At 38.8% G+C, this 15,930-nt stretch overlaps 1 protein-coding gene across 4 annotated transcripts in view; it reads right to left on the bottom strand.

Annotated features, from left to right (window-relative positions):
• Positions 1–15,930, bottom strand: part of LOC124082214 (alpha-fetoprotein) — a 51,328-nt gene that overhangs the window by 17,514 nt on the left and 17,884 nt on the right. For all 4 annotated transcript variants that reach the window (XM_046428675.2, XM_046428674.2, XM_046428676.2 and 1 more), the window contains 4 exons: positions 15,166–15,263; positions 11,798–11,936; positions 9,994–10,217; positions 173–305 (listed from right to left, as the gene is read on the bottom strand). In XM_046428675.2, the coding sequence (XP_046284631.1) occupies positions 173–305; positions 9,994–10,217; positions 11,798–11,936; positions 15,166–15,263 (594 nt within the window). The remainder of the gene's footprint in view (positions 1–172; positions 306–9,993; positions 10,218–11,797; positions 11,937–15,165; positions 15,264–15,930) is intronic.

Genomic DNA, 15,930 nt, shown 5'->3' with positions numbered 1-15,930 from the left:
GTGCCAAATTTCTTCAAATACACATAAATATTCAACTATTCCAAGATGAAATATAGTTAATGACTCAAATCCACCTTGCCTGATGTTCTAACCTTTTCATGATTGCAGTAGGGAAAGGTTTTTTCCTCACAGTAACATTCCTGTTTAAGAATAAACAAGGAAACACAGTTACCTCTTTCTGAAAACACATGTCACTTTCCTCTGCATGGCAGCACATCTCCACCAGGTGCGTGAAGTCCACAAGTACCGACTGGAACTGCGCCTCTGTTGCAGATGGTTTCTGCTGCACGAGGCTGATGAGGAGCCTAATCAGAAAGGAGGTGCAAAAATACAAGCACTCTCTGAGGTCCACAGGCCAGATCACAAACCTGCCCTACTTACTCAGAGCTACACACCACCCAGGCCTTATCCTTGCTCCCACTCTCCAGGCTGAAGACCTCCAAAATGGCCCTGCCAGCCTCACTGCCTTCACAATGGTCATTGCTATCTTTATGTTTACAGAGCAAACTTTCTACAAGCGTGCCTCCTCAGTACAACCATAATGTTAAATTTAATTCTTTATTGTAATTATTAGTAGGTAAACATCTTTGTTTTCTGCTGTTTGATTGCATACAGATAGTATATAGTGAATTAAAGTTTTTCCTATATTTTTTGTGTATTCCAAACAATTAAATTCCAAGAGCTGGGGATGCAACTCAGTAGTAGGACATTTGCCTAGCACATGTGAGGCCCTGGACTCAATCTCCAGTTCTGCAAAAATAAACAAACAAATAAATAAATAAATTTCCAAGCAAATTACAAGTACAATACACATAGAAATTGAGGATGCCTTATTTGTTATTAATGATAAAACCAACAAGTTAATTTGAAACTTCAATGATTCATCATCTCAGATTTTCCCCACAGAATTTTCCCCCACAACTATAAACAACAGTGTTTTAATATCTTGAACATTCAACCTTGTAATCCGGTTTCTGTCTCCCTATTTAATAGGTATTCAAATCTTCTGATACTAGTGTTGCTTATGCTTACAGAAAATCTCTTTCCCTCCCTCCCACCTTTCCCCCTCCCCTACCCCCTCTTTCACTGTTTCAGAGCAAGAAAACATTAAAAAAAGGAAAATGAGGCACGAACAATTGGAAGAATGTACATTGATCGATATTATACAGCTTACTCAACACCTTTACTTAAGTCTTCATTTTCAAATTCACATTGACAATACTAAGTGGCTTTATCTGCGCTATAAATGAAAGAAAAATATCTCGAAGTTCTCAGTAGCTATTTCTTTTTTTTATTGGTTGCTCAAAACATTACAATGATCTTGACATATCATATATCATACATTTGATTCAAATGGGGTATGAATTTTCTATTTCAGTCTAAATCTGAGATCACCAAACTCTTTCAGGTAGTAAATATTTTAGGATTTAGGATATTACATGGGTACTTCTATTACAAGGCAGAAGACTTTGGTTTGCCTGGGATGGCAGATACAGGTGACAAATACAGTTTGTGACAGCTGTCATTGACTGAAGATGATGGAGAAGAGTGTCTAGCAGCAGGGGAAGGGGTGGTCAGTTTCACTCCACCCCAGTGACAAGGGTCCCAGCACACCCTTTTCTTCTCTCAGCTGTCTCCCCTTATGCAGCAAAGCCAATCACTGAGGCACTTACTCCAGGAGTGAGACACCACCCACCCTTGGCTGACCCCGCAGCCATCAACAACAAAGTATATGTGGTACCAGAGCAGGCCCTGGGCAGCAGAAAGCAGGGTCACCACAGGACAAACAGGCACTGGAAGCAAAGTGGAAACAGATGAAGCCAATCAGCCACACTTCAGTTCAGGATTTAGTCTACAGAAGCAGTGCCCACAGCTCCCACAAACACAGCTCGCAGACCTCCATGGAAACGATAAAAGCAGACTTCCAGCTTAAAGTAGCAGACCAGGGACAGGCCACTTTGATATTCTTATTGCAGCGTCACCCTCTCCCATTCCCACCACCCCCACACCCTACCCACACCTGAGTATAAACAGAACTAAACAGCAGCACAACAGGAAGCACAGCCCCTGTTCTTCCAGAAGTTACCCCAAGGTGAGGCCGGTCTGAGAAGCACATAAGTGGTGCACTCAGCAAGACAGTGCAAAAAGAAGTGAGGCCATTAACTAAGTCCAGGTTTGCCTCTAATTCCAAGTCCTAGAAATCTAGAGAAATCAGATATGGGGAACAGATTTATGCTCAAGTTTTTCTTTATAACAATTCAATATAGAAGGTGAAGACAATCTTCATATTCAACAATAGGAAATGGTTAAATTCATACTGTGGAATATTATAGATTTATTAAAATGCTACTTTAAAGAATAGTGACAAAATGCATACATGATAACATTTTGACAAGCTATATTTAAAATAGTGGCCATAGCCAACATCTTTTGGTATATTAGTATGTACTACATTTACTGTGCTTCAGGTAATGTGCTGATCACTTTATATATGTTAGTTCATGTTGTACTTTCAGTTGTCTCCTACAAAAAAAGGTCCTATGTCATCTCCACTTTGCTTTTGTAGCAGTGGTTTCAGACTCCATAACAGACTGGTGGGGTGAGCCTCACCCAGAAGCCACCAGCATGGGGGAACTACCAATGCTCATTGGAGAACTCTTCCTGAGATAAGAAGCCAGGCTCCGACTTCCACCCAGTAAGACAGCCTTGGTGAGTGAAGTCTGTAAAGTTGTGGTTCCTCAGCCAGGTCTGCAGACACTCATTTCTGAGTCAGACTTCAAAAAAATACCAAGAAAGCACTTTCATTCAAGTCCTGCAAATCATTAACACACAAGCAGCACTGGCAAGTTTCCTCTGAAAGGGAAAGCAGGCAGGGAGAGGTCGACTCTTACCCTTACAACAAAACATATGCCTCTTTGCTAGTCCAGGGATCCAGACTGCAGCTGAGCAGGAGTCAGCAGTACTGGAGAGGATGACTTTCCCCATGGCATCAAGGTAGATAGCATGCCTGGAGAATTCCATCTCCCCGAAGATTCTGGGGATAATTTCTGTGACTGAAATTCAGCATAAACAGATAGTAGCAGGAGCCTACAAACCTGCATTATTAATCATCTAGAATGAAAGATGGATAGAAAGCAATTTTGGGAGTGTGTGCTTGCACATATGACATCTTATGCTCCCATGCTATACATATATTTATAATATGTATCTGCTGTGTTGGAATTAAATTATTATTATTGTCTTCTCTCTACTTTTTCTGGGTTTTCTAAGTGATTGTATATTACTTTAATGATAAAAGAAATCAAAAGTTTTTAAAGAACTAGGAGAATATTTTTCTATCCAACTGTTCTATACATAGTCAATTTTTGTTCTAAAGCAGAACTAAATTTGACCCCCTTCCCTTGAAAAAAACCACAGTGCTTGTTTGTGTCTCTATAAAATTCAAGTCTGCGTAGTTAGGATATATAGTCAAGTAAGTTATTCTATCCTTGAATGACAATTACCAGTGTTTAGTTGATTATTTAACATGACAATACAAACTACTTTCCACTGGAATTTGGTGGATTTTTGTGTGTAATATGTTTTCTTACAGAAACAGTAATGCTTGAGGTATTAAAGTGCACTGTCCAACCCATTAAAAAAAATAGTGTAGCTTAAGTCCCAGATTACAGAAACCAGGGATCCTAGGTACCTAAAATAAAATTGTAGACCTTGCTGGCTTACACAGTGGAATGATCGTATTTCTAAACACCTGATTTAGATTTCTGTGGTCTGGTAAAGGGGATTGAGTACTATAAGGACCCAAAGTTGATATAAGATAGGGACATCATTTTCTGCTCGTTCATGTAAAACCTGGATTTCTCTTTTCTTCTAAGATCATGAAAGGTCACAAGTTCTGGTTTGGTCTTCCACTCATTGTTTGGTGAGATGGTGGATAAGACACTTAACCTTTCTGACCCTATTCTATAAAAAGAAAATCTGAGCATGGATACTGCAAGGTTTTTGTGAGAATCAAAAATAATATATTAAAGGTTTGAGCATGGTACCTGGCACACTGAATGTATTCAATAAATAGTGCAAAGAAAATAATAGCAATGAATAAAAATGACAATAATAACATAACACAACTTGCATTCATGTTAAATTATCACTTGTTCCAACCATGGTCTCTTTCCTCCCTTACCCTCACAGTAAGATGGTACATTGTCACAGCTTCTCTCCTATGTATTCATTTATTTTTTCAGCAAGTTCTGGGTGAGTTTTTTTTTACAGTGCCCTCAGGACTTGAGTTGTTGATTCAACCAGAACAGGGAACCCTAACAGGAAAGGTAGCAAGTATCTGTGTCATACAGTCGCCTTCTCTTTTCTCACAAGCTGAAGGATCCCAAATGCCCTCGTGATTTGCCCCCCACCCTCGACCCCTCCAGTCTTGTCTCTCAGCCTGCCCCTGAGTCACACCTAGCTAGCTGCTCTGCTTGCTTTCCCTGCGGGTCAGCTAGTTTCTGGATGCACTTCCACAGAGCGGCCAGCAGAGGGAAGACGAGCACAGCGGCTGAGTTCCTCCTTGGCCTGCCACCGCTTTAGAAGGGGGGATAGTGGAGGATAGGAAAGGCAGCAGAATACAACAGACACTAGTATGGCAATATGTAAATCAGTGGATGTGTAACCGATGTGATTCTGCAATCTGTATACAGGGTAAAAATGAGAGTTCATAACCCACTTGAATCAAAGTGTGAAATATGATATGTCAAGAACTATGTAATGTTTTGAACAACCAACAATAAAAATTAAAAAAAAAAAAAGTGGTCCAGGCAGTGTCTGGGAATAGGATTCAGGACCCGGCAACTCTGTGCTTCTCAATAGCTGGACCCTCACCCCAACAACTGTGTTGCACACGGTGTGACTCACGTACAGTTGTTTTACCTCTCCTATGCCCTCCCGCCCTGTTTCTTTACATACCGCCTGAGTGCCTTTATGTAAAATTATTTGCCCTAATCTTTCCAACACTTTAGCTCTTTATTATTTACTTTTTAAAATCTTGACATATATTCTTGACCCATAATATTAGCAACTTGTTTTCAGCTTTTCATTTCTATGGTATTTAATTTTCATTAAACTATCCATCATTTCATTTAAACCTTAGTCTACTTTTAGTTACCATCTACACTCAACATTTCAGCTCAATTTTTTTTCTTAATTGCATTTTAAATTATTTTACTTTGAATTTATACTTCCTTTTTGTTTTCTCTATCATACTCTTCAAACTTTTCCATGATCTCAACTTCTGCTTTCTCTTTACCATCTTGCTGAATTTTTTCTTTCTGCTCTAGGAGTCCCTTCACTTGTTTTTACTATTTTGTGGATCTGTGCTGTGATGGTAAGCCAGAGTTATACAGGCTGAGAGCAGTGAGAAAGCCCTTGCCACTATCAGGGAAACTTAGAGAATTTTTTTCAGCCTGACATTTGACTCCCAGGATGAATCCTCCCAGAAAATTCCATAAACCCCTTCATTAACTGTCTCTATGCTCCTGTTTTCTCCATAAAGAGAATTCAGTGCATTTACTGGAACAAAAATGCTTCCTAATATTTTGCACTATTGTCTAGCCTTTATGTGAATAACTCCAGGTTTTAAAAATTCTAGTGCTTGGTATTATAAGCCCTGGATTTGGGGCACACTAACAGCTTGATGCTGGGAGTTAGGCCTAAATGTTTTGAGCCAGATAGCTTGAGTTCCCATCCCAGCTCAATTACCTGTGGACCTCCTGCATAATGTCATAGCAGGAATTTTTGCCTTCTCAGTCCCAGTTTCTTTATAATTAAAACAAATAAAATATTATCTACGTCATAGATTTATGGTAAGGATTTAATGAGATGACATCATGACATGTGCCTATTTGTGTTCAAGGAATGGTCACTAGAGGAAGCAAACAAAACCTCCTCTCTGGAAATGAAATGGACTCTCTCCTCAATCCTGGGATAAAGAATGATGAACTACATTTTACAAAGGTCTTTGGGTACTTAGTGAAAAGCTCTAAGATTTAGTTTGTGACCAGTTCACCTTGGGAAATGAAAGGACTTCAGGGTCAGCCGGTCTATGAATAGCAAGTACTGCAAAAAAACAGAAAAAGTAACAACCTTGTACTTGCTGACCAGGAGAATGTGTTCACTCCCAAGGTAATGAACACCTGTCTCACTCAGCAAGGTGATATTTTTGTACTAATAATATTTAGACTGCTTTGACAGAATGAGTCTTAAAGTAAATAAATCAGAAATAAGCTGCTACTTCTGATGATCTTGGGAGAAAAAGAGCAATAAGGACCAGAGCCTGCTTTCTCCTGAAGGAGGGCAGAAAGGGTGGGTGGCACTGTAACAGAACTACCCCACATTGGAGGGGGGGTGCTTTGGGTGCATCCTACTGGTTCAGGGAAATGGGAACCTTTGGTGTTTCCTCTCACAGTCACTTCTGGTAGATCCCAACAGGGGCCTCTAACCTGGGCTCTATCACCTACGGAGTCACTCCAAGGAGAATATATGGCCCATGGAAATTTCTTGACTCTGGGCTCAGAATGAGGTGGGGTTAGAGACATACATGACTAAGAAAGATGCTTCTATGTCAGCAGCAGCAAAATAAATAAATAAATAAAATGTCTCTAGGAACTGATAGTTAGTGTTCCATTCCATCTATCTATGTGAGATCGAAACAGGGGAAGTGCCTTCCCACTGCCTGTGAGATCTTAATCACCTCTACTCTCAGTAGCAAGAGTAACATGCACCCCCTGAGGTTGTATGAATTGCAGGGATAACTGGCAAGGCTATACCCATCATGGCATGCCCTAGTAATGCTCAGAAATCTCATCTCCCAGATGATCCACCTTCACACTGATGCTTTCCACATCCCTAATCTGACCCATCTCCTGCCTTCCTGCTCTCCCTAAGTCTTCCTCTGTCTTCTTAGGACTTGGGGCTTTCTCTTAGAAAACTCCCCCATATCCACCTTTTTTCTGAACTTCTCTTTCTCCCTCTATACAAGACATTGGCTCCCTGATGGTAGAGCTTACTCCAAATTTTCTTAAAAGGAGGATATTTTTCAGGGTGGAGCTTTCCAGACTCTTCAATCATGGACACAACTTATTCTTTCTCTCCATGTAGTGACTTTGTCCCGTGGTTATGTAAGCACTTCTAGATGGAGAAAAGTGGCTACAGTCAAACCTGCTCTGATTCCCTCACTTGGTGATTAATCTGCATAAACTCCTTGTATTCTAAACCTCATGCATCTCTCCCAGATGCCATAGGGTTTCTCTCATGGTTGCCACTGGACGTCAGGCAGATGGTGGGCTCATATCTTAGAGTTTTGTGCAATCATTATCTTACTATAGTTCTAAGACTCATTATGATGTATTTTTTATATTTTTGAAATGCGTTAATTCTTTAAATTCAAGAAAATGAGCCAGAGCATGTTGCAGCAAATCTATTGTTTATAAAAATAACAATAGCAATAATAAGTAAAATAAAAAGGGAAAAAAAGAGGAGACTATTTTTCCATGAATACTACTGACTTTAGCACTTGGATCCCTTTTTACTGCTTCCAACAGATCTCTCCTTTATCCTCTTTTGAAAGCCACAGCTTCTAGGAAGTATATGTCATTGAACTTTTTGTTCACCCCCTATCCCTATTTCTTTCACATAGAGAAAGCCTGGTCATGCCCCCTCATTTTCTATGACTTCAGACCCAGTTAATTGTCATGTTTTTTACTATTATCTTACCATTTATTATTTTTTGTAATTTTAGCAACTACATCAATTATGCACATGTGACAGATTGATTGCAAAATGGTACCCAATTGTCTAGCTTTTCGTCCATATCCTTTACAATGTGACTTTTCAATTCTTCTTATCAAGAAATAAAATCTATTTCCACACTCCCTCATCTGAACTGGCCTTGTGACCTACCTCCCAGCAGAACTGACATTGCTCAATTCCAAATCTGGGCCTCATGGAGTCTCCACACTTGCCATTTCTCCCATCTACCTTATAAAGAAGCTGCATTGGCCTGTCAGATGGCAGGGGACCCCATGCAGCAGAGACAACCATCTTAGTTGAAGCCATACAGAGTCAGCCAGCCCCTGGCTAACTGCGAACACAGGAGCAAACCTTGATGAAAATGGCCCAGGCTAGCCCAAGTCAGCAAACTTGTCCAATCAACCTATAGATTTGTGAGCATTTTTAAGTCATTACATTTTCATATGATTTGTTATGCTGCAAAACTAAATGATACATCTGTGAGTAGGGGATGGGGGGCAAACTTGATAATGGAGTGTAGTAGTGGAGGGGAAATAAGAACAGCCCAGTGAAACAACTATTTTAATAGATGCTATAAAAGTGGGAGTAAGTAAGAGTTTGGGATTCAGTACTTTTGCTGACTTAATCCAGAAGCCTTCTTAAATATAGAGCACCAACTGGGAAATCCTGCTCAAACATAGAGAGAGTGCATTCTGCTGGTAGCATTTCCAATCAGTAGGCTTTTTAATATTGGTAACAGCAATAGCACTTTGCAAAATCACTTACTTGTAAACTTTTCTAATGTGTAAATGTTTTCACATGATACTTACACCTACACATGCATATGTATTTCCCATAGTATATCATTCCTCTCAGGTTCCCCTTAGAAATCCACCTGAGTATAAATCCTGCCTCATCCCTAGTTGATTGTCAAACAATAAAGATCTGTCCTTACAATACTGCATGGGGGTATAGTGTCCTTACACTGGCTACATGTAGTGTAGCTTCAAAGGCACAAATTTTGTAGGAAGTGACAAGGAAACATTTCTATTTAACAACAGCAACAAAAAAAGATGAAGTTTCCAATAACTTAACATATCTAAAGATGAAATAGGCTGCTTTCCCATCACTGGATATATTTATAGATGAACTAAACAGTGTTTTAGAAGGATTTCCTAAACTTGGGGCTGGGAAAGTAATATCTAAAATTCCTCCCATTTTCATAATAATTTAACTGACTTTATATCTTTATAGAAAAGATTTTTGGCATTTAAATGTTTGTTTCCTGTACTGAGAATGCCTAGTAATATTTTGTATTCTTATAATAAGTCACTACAGAGCATTATCTGATACAAGGCACTCCATTAAACAAGGAAAAAGAGGGAAATCAAGGATTCAGGGAGTTGTATTCATAGACGTTACATTGTCTCCCAGCTGGCAACCTCAATAAATCGCCCCAAAACTGTTCTTCAAAACAGATTCAGGCAATCCTAACAATAGCACTGAAAGTGGTAATAAATAAAGACATACTATTGAGGCAATATCCATCATTCCAATGGAACAGTTCAAGTACTTTCCCATAATATAGGTCCTCAAAATTGAAGGTCCTATGGCCCAAATGATTCTTTTTCTTTTTCTTTTCTTTTCTTTCTTTTTTTTTTTCTTTTCTCGTTTTGGCAGGAGGCAGTGCAAGGAATTGAACCCAGAGTCTCACATGTGCTAGGCAAGTGTTCTACCACTGAGTCACATCCCCAACCCAAAAGATTCTTAATAAGAATAAGCCAAGGAGTTTACTTTATTACAGGACTTCTCTGGCTTCCATTTTTGATGGAGAAGATTACTTTCCAAAAGGAGAAAGGAAATAAATTATTTCCAAACTTACCTGAACCTGACAACAGAACCCTCTTTGCATGCAACACCTTATAAGACGAATGTGACAAAGTTCACATTTTAGGAAAAACACATTAATTACATCTCTGTTGATATTTCTGATCAGTTTGCTTCTATCTCATTAACTAATCAAGTAAGGGTAACAGGCATGGTAGGCATAATTGTTAAATTGCTGAATATTCTTAATTTCACTTGACTTCTAATACAACATTTTGCTGCTCTGTTCATTTTGCAATAGTTAAATCTGTACTCAGTTTAAATTTTTTTGTATCAGCTCTCTTGTTGCTAGCAAAAAAGGAAAAAAAAGTAAGCAAGCATCCTTACTTTTGCTTTTCAATTTGGAGTTCCTTCTGAGCTTTGCACAAGTCCCCTTTAAGGATGATGACTTGGTCACAAGGTAAAAATGGAGAAACGTAAGTTCTGTCTACTTGCAGATCATCAAAACATGGCTTCCTGAAGGCATATGAGTTGTCACAGCAGTGACCCACACCAGCATTGATAGGCTCAACCTCATGTCTTCTGCACAGAGCTCCAAGAATTAGCTTTGCCTTTCCCGAAGGAGAATTAAAATAAGAGTGATAAAGTTTATGGTTATTGCTTTTTTTTTTTTTTTTTTTTTTGCCCATAGAACATAAGATTACATTTAAGTATTTTCAAATTCTAGTTTCTGCTAATTCCACCTGGATTTCACTGTGTGGGAAAACAGAAGAGTGCCAGGTGCAGCCTTATTCCTAGCCTTATTCTTCCTCCTCCTTCAAATTGAGTTCCGCTGGACCCCATTTTCAGGTTCCTTCCCAGTCGAGTGGACAGACCAGTGTTAATTAAAGCAGGAATTTCTTATGCTCCACCAAATTTGAATCAAGCCTCAAGTCAACACTATTGCTAACTTGACTCAGATGTAAGATTGGTAACTGCAGTTCTTAAGAAGCTCAAATCCAATTTCTTCCTATTTTTTAATAATTGGACATATGTAACCAACCACAGAACTTGGCACACAGTAGATGCTCTATGAATATTTGCTGACTGAATAATGAAAGAACTCCTGGAATCCTATGTTGATTGTCGCCATTTTCTTGACAGTTTTAGACCTGTCACCTTGCCTTACTCCCAACGTGGTTCTCAGACACCCATACTTACCCGGATGCCCGTAGGCCCCACAGAGTATGCTGACTACCCAAATTCTCTGTCCTGTACATATGTGAGGATGAAATAATTAAAATCAATAAATTTAATGTATGAGTTTACCCATTTTAGAAGTAAACCAAGATATTGCTCCAAAACTAGATTTTAGGAATAAACAAGTCTAATCAGAAGAGTTCCCCAAGGTAGACATGACTCAATTTAAAAAAAAAGTTTTTTTATAAAGGAAGGCAGGGCTAAGTAATAATTTTTCAATCTACAATTGTGGCAAGTATACTTCATCAAAATAAAGACCACTTGTAGAGAATGGGATCCACCATGGACACAGAGCAGAGAAAGTTATTACCAAACAAGAATTCAGGAGTGTTAAGAAAATACTGCTAGAGACCCAGATGCTAAATCTCAGAGACTTGAGTATCTGGTCCCTGGAGGAATTTTATCCATTGTGAGGAAGAAATAGTTTGTCATGATTCCTATAGCCTGAAGGAAATATCTCTCAAGACCATCTGTTTTCCCTCTGATTCTAGGATATGATTACTCATATCCTAATTCAGCCTTTTCATTCAGGAAAAAGGGTAGCCTGGTTATACCAATTATTTCTACTGTTAAAAAGACACTGTTCATTGTAATTGAATATATATGGATTCCCATAAATTTAATACTTGTATGATTAGAATGAGTTAGTCTAAGAAACTATTTTTGAAATTTCTGACAAAATCACTTTAGTGCTTAAATATCCAAGCAATAGACCTTGAGATATGATCCAGGGAAAAACTTTGTGAATCTAACATGCCTGAAGTTAGGGAGGTTACCCTGTTGATAGCTGAAGACAATTAGCATTAGCTTACCTTCAAGAATGTCCCCTGAGAACAAAATTATGAGGCTCCATTGACAGTTTGTGGATGTCCACAAAAGTGAGATGGATTGTTGGGGATTACAAATTAGAACTCTCAGGAACAAGCAGACATAATGCCACCGATATACTTACTGAGTCCTCAATACAGAAAAACTGTTGCTCATCACTTTGTGGGCAGCATCTGGAGGCTGCAGCTGCCATCTTCTTTGTGAACATAACCAATTCTTGAGCAGATAGTTGTGGAGCTTTCTTGGTGTAAAGGACCATGAGCCTAAAAAATCAATTTGCTCTTACTAGCAATGGTTACACACCCAAACATCAATTCTACAGTTTTCCCCAATAGCTGACATTATCTCTGATTGAGAAGGAACAAGATATTAAATTGAGTTTAATTGTATCCCTTTTGTCCTTCCATTGGACCAGCACCATATTGAATATATCTGGAGGTCTGTTCCTGCCTCATGCACTGCTCCACTCAAAAACCACCTTTTTTTCTCCTTATCAGGGACACTGTGACAGCTAACTTAGATGGCTGTGAAATCAGACCTAGAGTAAACAGCTTCTGAAACAAATATATGCAGAAACTATAAAGCCTTTAGTGATCATCTGCCATGTGTAGGAATAGAGGGTACAGTAACCATAGCAAGCAGCCCCTGTGCTCTAGGGACTCACATCCTAGTGAGGGAGATGGACAAGTATATTCAATCTGTGGAAAGTACATAGTACTACTGTAGGTTCTGTCAAGATGAACAAGAAATTAAAAATAAGAAGATCCAATCCTATTGAAAACAAAGGAAGAATTATCCTCCTTCCTTTTTCTTAGTGTATTTATTTTAGAACACTTTATTTTGTATTTTCACCTCTCTTTGAAACTCATACAATTTTTTTTTCAAACTAGAAACAGCCTTTTCCAGCTTTATGACCCAGAAACATCTTTCTCAAGGACCCAGGAACCACCCTTTTGAAATGCAAACATGAAAGATAGCACCCCTATCTCCCAGTTTTTGTGAGAAGGTAGGAGATTTGCTCCAAGTTGCAAAAGTACTCCCTCTTTTAAAGATATAAGAAGTTAAAAAGTTTATTTTTGTTGCTGTTGTTTTGTTGTCATTTTTGGTTTTGTTTTATCTCTGGATGAAGTCACATAGTTAACACAAATGGTCATCCCAATTAACAGATAAAGTTAGGATGAACCATGTGTGACAAATGGTACTGTCAAGTCCTCTCACTTGGAGACTAGTTATTATTTTTATGAAAACATGTATGCAATGGGTTGTGTCTGCCTGGCTGTATTCGTGGAGTGAGATTTCCTTCTGTCTTTGCAATCTCTCCATGGATGGCCTGTGATGCCCATCACATTTTGATTTTATATTTATTCAATTTTAAAAACCCACTAGTTCATTTTTCCACTACCATTGAAGAGAGGTTTTCTGGGTTGGGAGATGTTGTTTTTAATTATATTTCCCAACAGTGCACAAAATATGGCATCTAATCCCATCTCAGGGAACTTAGGCAGGTGGCCCTAAGGAAATGACTTCTGAGCTGAGATCTGACAAGGACTCTGAGGGAGTCGGGTGAAGAAGAATAGAAATCATGAAGTCACTGACTATGGTTTGGTTTGATTTTATTTGATTGGGGGTTTGGGGACAAAGTACAAGACAGAGAGATGTGGGAGAGAAAAAAAACTTGGTTATAAAATCATATTTACATTGTTTTTAAGACATAAAGAATGGATTGGGGATGGGCAAGAGGTAAACTGAGGGAATAAAGAATTCCAAATTCTGACATTCCAGGTGAAAGAAAACCAGGGCCTGAATTAAGAGAGTGTTGGATGGAATCAAAAGAGATGGAGAGAGATTTTAAAGAGACTCTAAAGAACTAGGTGTTGAAGACAACAAAGAATTATAATCAGTTACTGCATTTGTAATGAATGGAGCTGGAGAAGAGTGTGGTTTATATAACATCCAATGAAACCAACAATCTAATCATGTGGTGATCAGAGGGGAGCCCTAGACCACAGTATCAGCATCCCTAGGCATCTGATAGCAATGCAAATACTCAGGCCCCCTCCAGACTTACAGAATCAGAAACTCTGGATGTGGGGTCTATATTTTAACACATCTCTCTGCATTTTGATTTATTCCAAAACTTGAGAATCACAATCTAATCCTTCATTAGCAACTGAACACAACATAAAAAGAAAAGTAATAAGCCAAGAAATTCTTTCTAGATGAGTCAGAAAACTATTTTTTGTGATCCATTATTCTGGACATTTAATTTAAGCTCAGTATTATGAGACACTATATCAAACTGAAGTTTTCTTCAATACTCTACTTCTTAATAGACTATTACAGTAAGGTCTCAAAGATTCCTAAAAATTGGCTTTTGTTTTGTGACAACTTAATCTTTAAAATACAGTGGGATTTCCCAGGCTTTCTGTACACATATTCTCTTTGGCAAATAACTGATAATGTTTATCTCTTGGTAGTGATGAAAATACTAAATTTGCTTGATGAACCTGACTTAAAACTGTTACAAAGGGACCCTGGATTAGATTTCTGTTGCAGCCTTGACTCAAAAATCACTTGACTCAAACTAAACATTCAAATGTAAGGAAGAGACCTCTGTGAGATTTCAAGGGGACAGTAGGGCCTCCTTTGTTCCCTAACCTCTGGACATTGACTGGCATCTGAGGAGCTGGCCTGGAAAGCCAATGTGGAAATACCCAAAGTTCCATAGACATCTATCTTAACAAAGCAACGGGCAAGTTAATTCTGAAGGGTTTTTTTTTTCCTATGTAATTTTTATTCATGCAAACTAATCATATGTAATTGTGGGTTTCATTGTGGGACATTTAAACATGCATATGACATACTTTAATCAATTTCACTCTTCAGTACAGCCGAAGGGGCCCCAGCAAACTTTCAGACTGCCAGCTGATGATTGGCTCACAGCGGCCCCAGCAACTTCTAGCTGATTGGCTCCTCTGCGGTGATGCTCATTGGGCTGTTTCCCCGCCCTTTCAGACTAGGAGCTGCTCATTGGGGGACTTTTTTGGGGTCCGCCCACACGACCCAGCCAATCGGCCTCAAGAGCAGGAGGAGTGGGGGAGGTGGAGAGGCTTGTGGGAAGCCGGTGGTGGCAGTTGGGCTCTGAGGGTTTTTCCTGAGGAGCTGTTTTATTTGGCATGTGTGGTTCTAAAAATAAAGTTAGTTTCTTTTGACAGGTGGCTCCTGAATTGTGCCCAGCCAGACTGCAGCAGTGGGTTTCATTGTGGGACATTTAAACATGCATATGACATACTTTGATCAATTTCACTCTTCAGTACATGCCCTTGCCCTCCCCTTCTTCCTCCCCATAACCCCCTTCTCTCCTAATGCATTTCCTTCTATTTTTCTTCAACCTGGGAGATTGAAGCAATTCTCAGTGTCAAGAATGAACAGAGGAGAGCCCTAGACCACCAGTCACTAACAAACACAAATCTGAATATCTTAGAGGCATACCTGTCATGGAAGTTACTATCTCCCAATTTTTCATGTAAATCACAGTAATTTTTCACATGATCACGGCTTTCTCGTACCACTCTTTGGAACAGCACTTCCTGGAAAATAGAGATGATTAGTGTTTATATATGGTTGCAAACATTTATCTGCAGCTGAGATTGCAAACACATTTTTAATAGTATAATATAAATGTTTCCCTAAACCCAGATCTTCATTAGTGAGTCCACAAATCTTAAAGCTCACATTTTACTGAAAGAAAAATCACCATATATTTTGTGGCAAAAAAGTGGGACAGCAAGATTGATATCTGGATTCCCATGATATAAACTCATTTGTGGGCTTAACTGCTGTGTTCTACAAACACAAGGCAATTATTCATCAAGCCAAAGAGAGGAATGCAGAGAAGTTGATAGATTTATGTTTGGTCTGTGCATGTGTGTCTGTTGGTTATTTTAATAATATAGCCTTTTTATATAAGCAGCACAGATATAGATATATACGTACAGAAATATACATATGTGTTAAGAAGTCATGGTTTAATAAAAAAGTCATGTTCAGGCTGTGAACATTACATAAATACACATCAATTGAACTAGATGTAATTTTCAGAGGTAATGGCAAATTCAAAGAATTCTTGAACCATGAAAATAATATTCTAATGAGAAGATACTAATGATCCTGCAGGCTGAACTCTTTGGTAGAAAAAATGATCACCTTACTAGTCAGATCTAATCCACCTTATCCTAAAAAGCAGTTCTTGTTCAG

This window comes from Marmota monax, unplaced genomic scaffold, assembly GCF_021218885.2.
Source record: "Marmota monax isolate L192 unplaced genomic scaffold, Marmota_monax_Labrador192_F-V1.1 WCK01_AAM20220418_F8-fsc00132, whole genome shotgun sequence".
NCBI lineage: Eukaryota > Metazoa > Chordata > Mammalia > Rodentia > Sciuridae > Marmota > Marmota monax.
This window is presented reverse-complemented; position numbering and strand designations above follow the sequence as displayed.